The sequence below is a fragment of the Piliocolobus tephrosceles genome, chromosome 17, assembly GCF_002776525.5.
Source record: "Piliocolobus tephrosceles isolate RC106 chromosome 17, ASM277652v3, whole genome shotgun sequence".
Lineage (NCBI taxonomy): Eukaryota > Metazoa > Chordata > Mammalia > Primates > Cercopithecidae > Piliocolobus > Piliocolobus tephrosceles.
In genome coordinates this window covers 73,206,878-73,219,168 of record NC_045450.1, presented here as the reverse complement: position 1 = coordinate 73,219,168, position 12,291 = coordinate 73,206,878, and the positions used below count along the sequence as shown (strand labels likewise).

General features: G+C 63.1%; 1 protein-coding gene across 1 annotated transcript in view; it reads right to left on the bottom strand.

Annotated features, from left to right (window-relative positions):
- Window positions 1-12,291, bottom strand: part of ZFPM1 (zinc finger protein, FOG family member 1) — a 74,479-nt gene that overhangs the window by 965 nt on the left and 61,223 nt on the right. The window contains exons 5-10 of the mRNA XM_023228945.1: window positions 6,811-6,913; window positions 5,537-5,743; window positions 1,562-1,795; window positions 1,072-1,167; window positions 847-993; window positions 5-633 (exon numbers count right to left, since the gene is read on the bottom strand). Of these exons, the coding sequence (XP_023084713.1) occupies window positions 5-633; window positions 847-993; window positions 1,072-1,167; window positions 1,562-1,795; window positions 5,537-5,743; window positions 6,811-6,913 (1,416 nt within the window). The remainder of the gene's footprint in view (window positions 1-4; window positions 634-846; window positions 994-1,071; window positions 1,168-1,561; window positions 1,796-5,536; window positions 5,744-6,810; window positions 6,914-12,291) is intronic.

Below are 12,291 nucleotides of genomic sequence, written 5' to 3'. Positions count from 1 at the left end.
GCGCGTCCTCGGGCGCGCGGCGTCCCGAGCAGTAGAGGCGCTTGTGCACGTAGTAGTTGTTGACGTTGCTAAAGGTGATCTCGCACTCGAAGCACGTAGCGCCCTTGGGGGCCCCCGCGAAGAGCCCGGTCTGCGCGCCGCCGGGTCCCGCGCCCGCGCCTTGCTGCAGCCTGCTGTGCACCAGCTCGGACATCTTGGCCAGGATCTCCGAGGCTGGGGGCGCCGCATCGGGCCCGAACACGTACTGCGGCAGGAACAGGGCCCCGGCCAGGCCCAGCTCGCCTGGCACCGGGCTGGAGCCCGGCGTGGGGCTGGACAGCTCGGCCTTCACCCTGGCCGGGGCGGGGCTGCGCGGCGACGGCGTCCGCGACGGGGCCTGAGGCCCAGGCTCTCCGGTGCCCGGGGCACGGGCGGCCTCCGGCTCCTCCACCGCCTCCACCTTGATGCTCCTGGGGGCCGCCGGGGGCTCGCTGCTGCCTCCATTCTGGGGGGCCGCTCGGGCCTCTCCGTTGGTGGCCTCTGCCAGGGCCTTTCTGTCCAGTCCTGGCGATGGGGTGGGCGCCAGACCCAGGTCCGCGGAGGCCAGGGGGCCGTGCAGGGCCGTGTGCTGCTGCTGGAAGCTACCCAGACTGTCTGCAGAGAGACCGCAGGGGTGGCACCTCAGGCCTGGGGCAGGACTTGGCCGGTCAGAGCTGAAGGGCGAGCTCCGGGAGGGGACGGGTGGGCGGAAGTGGTTTAGAGCCAAGACTGAAATGGACCCCCACCTGTCTTGGGCGACAAGCCCGCTCCCCTTTCCTCTGCTCAGGGGGCCCAAGGGGCAGGGGCGGCCCCCACAAGGCTGCTCACCTGGGGGCAGCTTGGTTGCTGGGTGTCCGGCCCCTGGCGAGTAGATCTCACCCTTGGAGCCTGGCTGGCAGACCATGTGGTTGGTGACCAGGTGGCTGTAGAGGATGTCCCTTGTGGTGGAGATGAAGCCACAGCTGTGGCAGACACCTGTGGGCCATGACGAGTTGGTCAGGGCCCAGGGCGGAGGGCGGGCCCCACACATCCCCCGGCCCCTGCGGCGCCTACCGCTCAGCGTGTCCGTGTGCACCTTGAGGTGCCGCTCGCAGTTGGCCTTGGTGGTGAAGGCCGACAGGCAGATGAGGCACACGAAGGGCCGCTCTCCTGGAACACAGGGCGCATAAGAGCGGTGCCCGGGCCAGCTTGACCTTGGGACTCCAGGGACGAGGAAGGCAGCTGGGCCAAGGGCCGTGATCTGTGCCGAGGGGGGGACCCTGTGCTGAAGGCTCTTTAAACCCCTCCCCCTCCTCGGCCCTTTGTCTGTCGGGACTGCAGTGGGCCCAGCCCTCAGCTGACCACCCAGATAGCCCACAGGCTGGCCTGCCTGCTCTGGGCCCCTGCGGGGGTCTTGGGTGTGCTGGAGACCACACAGGTGAATCGTGGCACTGTGGGTGCTGCATGTGGATTTTCCTGGGTGGCCTGCAGGACTGGGTGGGGAAGCAGCCGGCATCCTGAGGACCCGCGTCCGGGGTGGGGGCTCACCGCTGTGGGGGCTCACCGCTGTGGCTGCGCATATGGATCTCCAGGGAGCTGGCGCTGGGGCAGCTCTTGCGGCACTGGGGGAAGGGGCAGACGCGCTCGTTGGGGTAGGTCTCCTTGGGCTTCTCCTCCGTAGCAGCTGCGGCCGGGGAGCCAGCGCCTTGGCGGCTGGCACAGTAGTAGAGCAGGTGCGCCTGCAGGTTGCGCTCGCTGCGGTACCAGATGCCACAGTCCTTGCAGGGGAAGACGTCTTCTGTGGGGTGGGAGGCAGGCGGGGGCAGGCTGAGGGCCAGCCTGCCAGCCAGGGCAAGGCTGTAGGTGGAGGGAGGGCCTGGCCCTGACGGACCCCACCGTCCTCCCCACCCCAGGAGCTGAGGCTTTGAACCCTCCCTGTAACCATAAGCCTCCTGGATGGTCCTGTGACAGCCCCACTCCCTTCCGTAGATCCCAGAAGCCCTGGGACCTGTGGGGCGTGGGGTCTGAGTGAACCCCCATGGGTCCCCTTCCAGTGGTGAGCCCCATAAGGAGACGCTTTGGCCTCATGGGCGCAGAAGGAAGAAGTGGACACTGCTGGGCGAGGCTAGCATCTATGACATACTGGGGTGACCGTGTGGACCTGGGAGGCCGTGGAAGAGGAAACGTGTACAGATGCGTGTGCAGGTGCGTGGGAGTGCCAGGCTGCAAAGAAGACCCATGTGCACAGTCTGAGCACTCAGGGACACGATGGCTGCTGACTGGAGTTCTGGGGATGTGGGGCGTGAGACTAGGAGTGCAGAAGTTAGGAAGCCCCCATACGCCCACACACCTAGGTGGCTCCATGTCAGCGACTGCCTGGCTGCTCAGATTTGCCAAATTCACCATACTGACCCCACATGGGCTGCTTGTAACTGTTGAGAGTTTTGGGGGCTTGCACTCTGCTTAGGGTGGTTTTGCTAGCGGGGGAGGACTTCTCTGGCATGTTCTCAGTTTGTCTTTACAGCAGTTTAAGGAATGTTCTCTGCCGCAGAGCCCTGCCCCGCCGTCTGCCCGTGGCCCCTTGGCTGAAGACACGGAGAGGGAGCGCCTGTTCAGCTTGGCCTTGGCCTCTGTGTGGAACCCAGGGGCCCTGGGATTCCTTATCTGGCTTTCAAGCCCGTTCCCCTTAGAGCCCGATGTGATATCTGGTTTCTGCCCCTGCAGGTTAGTGCTGGTTTCTCACCCGGCTTCTCCGACGTTTATCCTGAGTCTGCAGTTAGCACACAGGGGTGGCCCCTGCCCCCGCGCCCTCCCCGCTGCGGCCTGCTTGCCACCTCTCGCCTCGTGGGAGGAATTTCAGTGCCTGCCTGGGTGAGGTGGCTCTTCTTCCTGCACCTAGTTGTTCTGGCGACTTTTTTGGCTCATGTCTCCCTCCTGTGCTCTTGATTAATGTTTCTCAGGTTCCTTTTACTTGGGGGCTGCAGGCAGCTCTGTCCTCTCTCAGCTGAGGCCTTGAGCTGGGTCCCAGATCTGGGAGGCCACCGGGTGGGTTTCTGCTTCTCCAAGGTTATTGTGGGGGACTGTTGCTGCAGGGATGTGGGGAGAGGGGCTATGGCCGTGCAGTTTAGAAAGGCTGCCCGCCTGCTGGTGACCACAGGCCAAGTCCAGTGGCCTGTGGAGGGGCCTCCAGGCAGGTGCCTCTGCATCCTGCCTCACAGGTGAGACGGGCCTAGAGTGCTGGAGGCTCAAGAATTAAACTGGATCTGATTCTGGAATTGGTTCCTACAGCTCTTCCAGAGCAGCAGCCAAGCAGCGGCTGTGCCCTGGCACCTGCAGAAGTGCTAGGGCAGGATTTAGGAATGTCAACAAGATGTCTTGCCCTCGGTGGTGACCTTCCAAAGCAGCGTTCCCAGGACACTGCTGCCTGGGGATAAGGCATGTCAGACCCACGAGGGGGAAACCGAGGCAGAGGCTGAGCCTGGGGCACCCGCAGCTGCCTCTCAGAGATCGGGAGGTGGTCTCCGCAGGCTGTGTGGGCTAGGACCCGGCTGGAGGATGGGACCCTCACCAGCCTACTGTCCCCACTGTCTCACTGTCTCTATCAGCGGGGCACTCCTCTGGAGTTGGGTCTCCTGGACACCCCAAGACACTACAGGGGCACCCCCTCCCCATCCTGGTGGAGTGGAGCTCTGGCCTCCCGTTCCCTCCGCGCCTTCTCCTTCCAGGGAAGAGACGAAGGCAGATGGGGACCCCCTTTGCTCGCGGCTCCTTTCAGTCACCTGTGGCCCATGTTCTCTTTTGCCCTCCTGGCTCCCTCGGGCAGTGGCTTGCCCTGCCCAGACCCAGCCCCCAACCTGGGCTTGGGTGTTGACCTGGCCGCTCGGCCCCTTCTCTCCAGTGTCACCAACCGTTCCCACCAGCACATAACATGGGCCGTTATGTCTTGGGTACCAGGCACACAAGCCCAGCCCCCCTCTGGCCAGCTGGCCCCTGCTCAGGCCTCCTCTCTGACCCTCACCGGAGCGGCCTCCGTCAGGGTCATGGCGACTTCTGCACTGTCAGGACCAGCAGTCATTTCTCTGCCGTTGGTCTCGCCACAGCCTGCATGTGGCAGACCACCTGCCGCCCTCCAGGGCCCCCTCTAACCTATCTCAACTCACTCTCTGTCCCTTGGGAGATGTCCTCTGTCCCCCAACTCCAGGGTCCACAGGCCCCAGGGCTCTCTGAGCCCCATCGTTGTCCCTTGACAGACTCTGTGACTTCTCTTGTGCATCTAGCAGGTGTCTTGAGGTCAGGACACTCAGAGAGTGGGGATCTGCTCCCCAGACTCCCATAGGGCCGACATCCCCCCAGTGGCCACACCAAAGCCGCACACTTGGCCCTGCAGGTCCCTTTGGCCCTAACCACTGGCTGTGTCCACCTACCTCAAGCTGTCTTCACATCTGATTTGCTCGCAAGTGTCGCTTTTCTTCCAGTTTTGTAACTCTTCGGTCACCAAAGCTAAACCTGAGTCTTACTGTCCCCTCCAAATGCTCTCTGGTGCAGTCCCTGTCCCCCTGGGAAGCCCCAGCCGCTGGCCGGAGCCAGCCTTGCCGTGTGTCCCCTGCATGCCTTGTGCCTATCCACGGTGGCCACACGCTGTCCTCGGCCACACAGGTGTACGGGGTGCACCATCACTCTTGGCTAAGTTTTAAAAGTTTTAGCTGACATGGGGTCTTGCTGTGTTGTCCAGTCTGGTCTTGAACTCCTGGGCTCAAACGGTCCTCCTGCCTCAGCCTCCCACAGTGCTGGGATCACAGGTGTGGCTCCTGCACCTGGCTGGGGGTGAGTGATTCCTGATTCCCACAGCCACCCTCAGAGGTTCCGAGAGAGTCACTGCAAGAGTGATGTCTGTCCACTTCAGGCGTCCCCAGGGGCGGCTCTGTCCCCAGGGACATGTGACCACGTGTAGAGAGATTTTGGTGGCATGTGCCTGAAGTCCCAGCTACTCGGGAGGCTGAGGCAGGAGGATGGCTTGAGACTAGGACTTCATGACCATCCTGGGTAACAAAGTGAAACCTTGTCTCGAAAAACAAAAAACCAACAGGTGTCTTGGTTGTCACAACTTGGAGGTGGAGGTGGTGGCAGCACCTAGTGGGCCGGGGCCAGGGCTGCTGCTCACCACCCATGGTGCCCAGGAGACCTCCACTGTGGCCCCAAACTCCAGGAGGGCCGAGGTGAAGGTCCCACAGGCAGGGCTGCCCCCAGGGAAAGCACAGGCTTCTGGTGTGGTATGCAGGGCAGAGCTGGGTCTGTGCCTAAGCCTGCTTGCCTACTGGCAGGGGCTTTCCCTGTGGTGGCCCCAGGCTCTGGGGACCCTCCTGTCCCTGTGTGTTCTGAACTTGGGACCACCCACATCACCTCCTTCCCTGCCTTCCCTCTCACTCTGTCGGCAGCCTGGGGCCCTCGAGCTTCCCACCCTCAGCTCCCACCCTCTCCTGCCCTGCCTGCCCCTCCTTGGTCGAGCAGCCGCCCCGGGCCTGGGGAGCCCAGCACTCACTGTTGATCACTGCGGTGGCAAGGATGGAGGCCATCCCGGCCTGCTGGGGCAGGAGCTGGAGGTCGTGTGTGGGGGCCGGGCACGTGGGCTCTGCTGGCTCCTCCTTCACAGGGTGGCCGGGGGTGCTGCGGGGCTCGGCTGTGAGGAGCACGCTCAGGAGTCCCCCTGCGGGCACCGGCTTGGTGACCCTGCACCAGAGCGCGTCATCTGGAGGGAAACAGGTGTCCAAACCTAGGACCTTGTGCCCCACTGCCCTGTCCCATCCTAAATGACGGGTGGAGGATGGGGTCAGGAGGGCGGCCACCCCGTGTTCACAGCTGTGGCTGGCTGGCTGCCAGGGCCATCCTGCCTCGGGGGCGAGGCTGGGTGGTCCCCTGTGGGTGCTCACAGTCTGCCTGCTTCCAGTTCTCCCTGCCCTGCGCCCATCCTAGTGGGAGGGCCCTGGGAAAGTCTCCCAGGAAAGGGATGTCATGGAGGGTGGGCAGCCATTCAGGGAAGGCAGCCAGAGGTGTGGCCCTAGAGTGGACCCTGCTCTCTGGGAAACCGTCCAAGGGCGGTTCTTCCTGCAGTGGCCCGAAGGGGGCAGCCTTAGCCCACAAAGCCCAGGCTGCGCGGGGCCGGCTTGTTCACCTGGGGTGCCCGGGCTGTACATTCTCTGCAGTGCTGGCCTCAGGCCTGAGCCGGCCCCGCCTACACACACCACAGCCTGTCCCCACCCTGTGCTGGGGCCAGGGACTCCACTGGCCAGTGGACCCGCCTAAGCCCAGAGGGCCTCTCGCTTCATCCCCAGGCGCCCAGACGTGCCACCCTCAGTAGCAGCAGCATGGCAAGGCCCCTCGTCCTTCCTGGATGGCCACCTTGATTGTTCTGGAGCCAGCCTGACGACGTGGAGCCCTGGTCCAGTGGCACCTGCCAGCCAGCCTGGCTTTGGGGTCCCTGCTGCTGCCCTTGGTGGGTTCCCAGAGGTGTAGCCAAGGTAGGGAAGAGATACGGGGATCATGGTGTCTCCCAGAGGGGCAGAAGCCGCCCCCATTCCCCCTGCCGCAGACACCTGTCGTGGCGCCAGGCGAGACCTTCATACAGGAACTCGTGGTCTGGGCTGACTGGTCCCAGTGGAGTGTCTGCTGCACGCTGCAGCGCCCGGGGCCAGCAGTTCCCTGTCCCCCATCCCCAGCCCTAGCAGGCTGGTTTCCCTTTAAGAGCCCAGCCCAGGGACAGCCGAGTGACCCCCACCTTCCGGAAGGCTTGGGACGGAGGCGCCGCGTCATACTGACCCTTCCTGTGGATCTCTGTGTTGGCCTCGGCCTCGGTCAGGGCCTGGGGCAGCGTCCTCAGCCAGCAGGCTTCGTCCACCAGCAGCAGGGTCAGGGCTGGGCTCTGGGGGGGCAGGAACACGTGGGGAGGGGTCCGTCAGCAGCCTGCCTGGGGTGCCCGCGGGTATGTGGGGCATCCGTGACATGGATCTGCCTCCTGGCTTGGCTGCTAGGCCAAGCTGTGGACAGTCACTGGCCCAACAGCTTGCAGAGCTGTGGCATGGGCCATCTGTGCCATAGCTGGCCGGCATGGCTACACCATGCTGGGGCTGGGAGACTTGGCAGGGAGTGGTACCTTCCAGGGTTGGGCACGGGGTTCTTGTGGAGACAGAGGCCCAGAGAGGTCAAGCAACATGCCCCAGGTCACACAGCCAGTAAGCAGCAGAGCCTGAACTCACACTCGTGTCTGCATATCTGTGTATCAGTGTTCTCCCCTACCTGCCACAGGGTGTGGCAGGGCCACCTCCGTTCCTGCTGTCTCCCGGGGCCAGCACACAGTGGACGCCAGGGAGTACCCACTGGACTCAGTGGGTCTGTCCCCACCCTGAGGCTGGTCAGCCCCCTTCCTGTGGGCCTGAGACACCAGCACTGTGTTGGATCAGCCCTGGCCCACCTGGCCTCACCGTCACCCTGGAAAGCAGGTAGCGCCCTCCTCTCCATCTCATGGGTGAGGAAACAGGCCCGGAAGGGGAAGGACAGAGCTCATGCCAGTGCCTCGGGCTGTGCCATGCTGTCGGCGGTGGCTTAGGCTAAGTCTGGAAGGAAAACACTGGGCTCAGCCCTCGGGGTGGCTGCCAGCGGAGCCCGTGGAGGCCGCTTCATTTCCTGTGTCCCTTGCGCCCCGGCCCCCAGCCGAATGGCACAGGAAATGTGAGGGGCCCCATCCCAGTGCAGTCTGGGGCTGGGACAGGACGAGGTGGGGCGGGCAGTCCGTGGCCTCGCTCTGTGGTGCCCAACACTGGTCAGCCATCAAGGGGAGAAAGTGGTGGTGGAGGAAGGGGTGACCGCTGTTGCCCCTCGGGCCTTGGTCCCTCCTACAAGGCTGACTCAGCCTCAGCGCCCTGACCCTCGGCCCTGTGCTGCTGACTGCACTGGTAGTCCCCAGGCTCAGCCACCTGGGTGCCCAATCCGGAGGCACAGCACACGCACGTGCTCCAGCACTTCCTGTAAACACACTCACTTTTTCTATACAAATAAATGCCTTTTAATCAGAAACTTCCTACATCATGACCTTTGACTGAAAAGCCAGTGTCACCTACAAATGCTGCTGTTGGCACCGGACAGGTTTGTGCAGCCCGGTGGTGAGGACGGCAGTCGGCCCAACCCTGCCATGGTAGAAGGGACCGGGCTGGTGACAATGCAGGGGTGCCCCCCGTGGGTCTGGGGTACCTCCCCACCAGGTGCCAGCCCATGAGCTTTCCTGGCCTTTGCCAGCCATGCGTGGGACCCTGTGGGCCGCAGAGCTGGGCAGCGGGGTCCCAGCCAGGCTCGGCCTCCCTGTTGCGACCACGGGCAGGGCACGGCCAGACCCGTATGCAGGGACCCCTCTGGGCCACCCCTGCGTCTCGGCCCATCTGCGGAGCACTCAGGAATCTAACAAGATACAGCCTTTGGGCTGGGATGCTGAGTGACTACTCAGGCAAGGTTGGGGCAGGCTGGCCGGCAGAGCAGGCGACTTCCACACGGCCCAGCCACAGAACAGGTGAGCAGAGCTAAGCTGGCCAGTGGGCTGGCCCTGGCCGGGGTGGGTGCAACCCTGCAGTCCCAGTGTGGAGCCATCCCCAGCAGCCATCCCAATTCCTGGCTCAGCTTCTCTGCAGACGGGGCTCTGCCCTCTCCCCACATGGCTGTTAGGGAGATGGAGGGGAGGCTGAGCCCCTGCTCACTCTGGACCCACCACTAGCCTTTGGGGCAGCCTCAGGGGGGTCAGTCCCATCTCCCTTGACTCAGTTTCCTCCCAGTATGTTGGGAGGCCGTGATCTGTGTGAAGCCTTTTGCCTGCCTAGCAGGTTGCCAGCCTAGCAGGTTGCCAACACAGGATGCGTATTAGCTCCAGCCCTGGCTGTTGCTTTGGGTTGACCTGGCAGGACAAAGTGGGCAGAGGGTGCCTCCAGGCCCCAGGGGATGCCGTCCACGGGGCACAGCTGGGGCAACACATGCTGGGTGTCCACTGGGGTGAGCGGCTCCCCTGAAGAAGCTGCTTTGTGCAGGCTGGCATCAGGTGGGTGCCCCCCTTTTAAAGGACACCCCAGTGATTCCCAGGGCCGCAGGGCAGGGCTCAGGAGCTGCATGCCAGCTGTGGGGCTCGGCCAGCTTGGATGGGGGCTTCTGCTGGGGCAGCCTGGGGACAAGCCCCAGGGGCAATGGGCAGGCACGTTCCTGGCACAAAGGTGGGTGACCAGCGGCTACTGTGTCCCGGCTGCGCCCAGGTCAGGCAGGCAGTGCTCGGAGAGGCTGCTGGGGCCTGGCCCTCCCCACTCTGGCCTTCCCGAGCCTCTAATGAATATTAATGAGTAGAGGAGGGTGAAAAAAATTAATCTGCTTGATTCTCCGATGGGTGCTGCGGTAACGATATGAAATCTAATTATTCGTCCCAATATTTCTAAACCCTCAAACTGAGACTGACAGCCTCCCGGTCGGTTTAATGCTTATCACTCCCAGGAGCAGCGTGTTCACAGCATGATAAAAACACGCGCCGCAACTTTGCTGACGCTGCACAACCCCCCGATTTTTCTGTGGCAGTCCTGAGTGGAGGGAAGGCGCCATGTTCCCGCCCGGCCCCGCCGAGTGTACCCCGCGTTTGTGGGGCACGATGGGGCACCTGCCCTGGGTGTGCAGTGGGGGAGGTCCATGGGGAAGGAGGGCAAGGCTCACGTTTGGCACTTGCTCCCGACCCGGGAGGGAACAGGTGGGAGAACTAGGGGTGCAAGACAAGAAGCTCGGGCCGCCCTGCCACAGTCCCCCCTGCCAAACACTCTCAGAGGGGCCGGCCACTCCCACTTCTGTGACCACAGGCTGGGAAGGGGTGAGGGCCTCCCTGCCAGTCTGCCCTGTCTTCTGGGGATGCAGGGGCCACCCCCAACACTTCCGAGGGGAGAGGGGAGCACAGCCTCACCCGGGGCCACCAGGGTCCCCAGCCTGGAGGTGGCGTGGACACAGCCAGCCCTGAGCCAGTGTCTTGCCCGGTGCCGAGTGGCAGGACCCCTGAAGCCAGCCTGGGGCCACCTGCCCACCCTGGGAGCCACTGCTGGGGCCGGGGCCAGGAGACGCTGGGGCAGGAAGCCAATTTCAGCTCCTGCTTCCCTTGCGGAGGGGCTGGCTGGGCACGGGTCTGTCTGTTGATTTTTTTCTCTGTCTCTTCTTTTTTCACCACCTCTGATCAGGCCTGCAACAGAAGCCCTTTCTCTGGTGCTGCAGGCCCTTCTTGACCCTGCTCTGCCTGTGGGCAGTGGGGAGCAAGTGGGGAAGGGGCCAATTTTTTTTTTTTTTGAGACAAAATCTCGCTCTTGTCCCCCAGGCTGGAGTGCAATGGCACGATCTTGTTTCACTGCAACCTCCACCTCCCGGGTTCAAGCAATTCTCCTGCCTCAGTCTCCCAAATAGCTGGGATTACAGGCACCCACCACCACACCCAGTTAATTTTTGTAGTTTAAGTAGACATGGGGTTTCATCATGTTGGCCAGGCTGGTCTCGAACTCCTGACCTCAGGTGATCTGCCCACCTTGGCCTCCCAGAGTGCTGGGATTACAGGTGTGAACCAGTGCGCCTGGCCTTGGGAGGGGGCCTATTTTTAACTTCCCAACCCGACCCTTCTGCCAAGACTCTCAGAGATGTGGGCGATGGCTCCCAGGGTGCCACAGGCTCGGCACCTGTCCTGGTCAGGCAGGTGTATCCAGGGTCCATGGAGGATCCTAGAGTCCACCCTGCTTGCCGCCCCTCGGGGTTGCCTTGTCCCTCCTCCGGGCCCTGGCCGGCCCCACCAGCGGCGGCCACTTTAAATTCCCCGGGTGGACCTGAGAATACTCCTTGTTTCCTCCAACAAAGAGGTCAGTGTCTCGATTCTGCGGTGGCACCGATAGCCATCGGAAACCCTATCTGCGCCGCATCCGCTGTGACAACTTTATCTGAGGCCGTTCCCAAACCTCGCTGTGCAGCTTGCAGGGCTGCTGAGGTGGCCTGGCCCAGGGAGCCAAACAGCTGGTCCTGCAGAAGCCCCCCAGAAGCCCCTGCAGATGTCCTGCTCGGCCATCCCCAGGTCACTGCAGGGTAGCAGGCCAGCAGCGGGTTCACGGGAGAGTGGGGGCTGAGGCTAAGGCCGCTGAGCCCATCCTGAGAAGTCCTCCACCTCCCCGTCACCTTACCAGAGACACCAGCTGGTCCCTCAGTGCCTCTGTCTCCCTCGACCAGGCAAGAAGTACATTCCCCAGGTGAGGGCCTGAGGCCTGCACGACTAAAGCCAGGTCTGTGAGACCCCTGCCAGCTCGCTGCTGCCACTTCATCCACTCAGTCACTCCCTCCCTCCCTCCCTCCCTCCCTCCCTCATCCAACAGGCAGGGCTTGTGCATCAGCTGTTGCCAGGTGTGGGGAACACAGTGAACAGAACTGCGTCTCCCGTGGATGCTGGAGTGTGGAGCTGGCCAGAAACAGCAGGTAGGTGCCTGGAGGGGGCGGTGACAGAGACACAGGACAGGCTGAGACAGGAAGTGGGGGTGGCTGTGCCAGGATGTTGGCTGGGGCCTGGAGGGTGAGGAAGGGAGGGTGTGGATATGAGGGGGCCAAGGAACAGCATGGGGAGGGAACAGAGAGGAGGGAACAGCACGGGGTGGGGGAACAGCACGGGGGGGGGGAACATCACGGGGGCAGGGAACAGCATGGGGGAGGAAACACGGTGTTTGTGCTCAGGAGACCTTAGCAGGAGGTCCCTGACCCATGATGGCCTGAGGCTTTCTCACCTGGGGATGAGGCTGGGACCCCTGGAGACACCACAGGGTCTGAGCAGTCCTCTGAAACCATGCAGGGAGCCCCAGAGCCTGGCGTCAGGGGTCATCGTCATGGCAGAACCTGATCTCATAGCAGGGGAAGGCCGGGCTTGGGGAGCTGAGTCAGGCTACTCTCCCTTTAGTTTTCACAGCACAGGGGAGGGAACAGCATGGGGGTGGGGGAACAGCACGGAGCCGGGGGTAACAGCGGCGGGGGGGACAATGAGGTTGGCCTCAGGCCATATATCCGTCTATCCATCCATCCATCCACCCAGCCATCCATCCATCCGTCTATCCACCTATCCATCCATCCATCCATCCATCCATCCATCCATCCATCCAGCTGTCCATCATCCACCCACCCACCTAATCATCCATCCATCCACCCATTCACCCACCCTCCCATCCATCCATCCACCCACCCACCTACCTATCCATCATCCACTCACCCACCTAATCATCC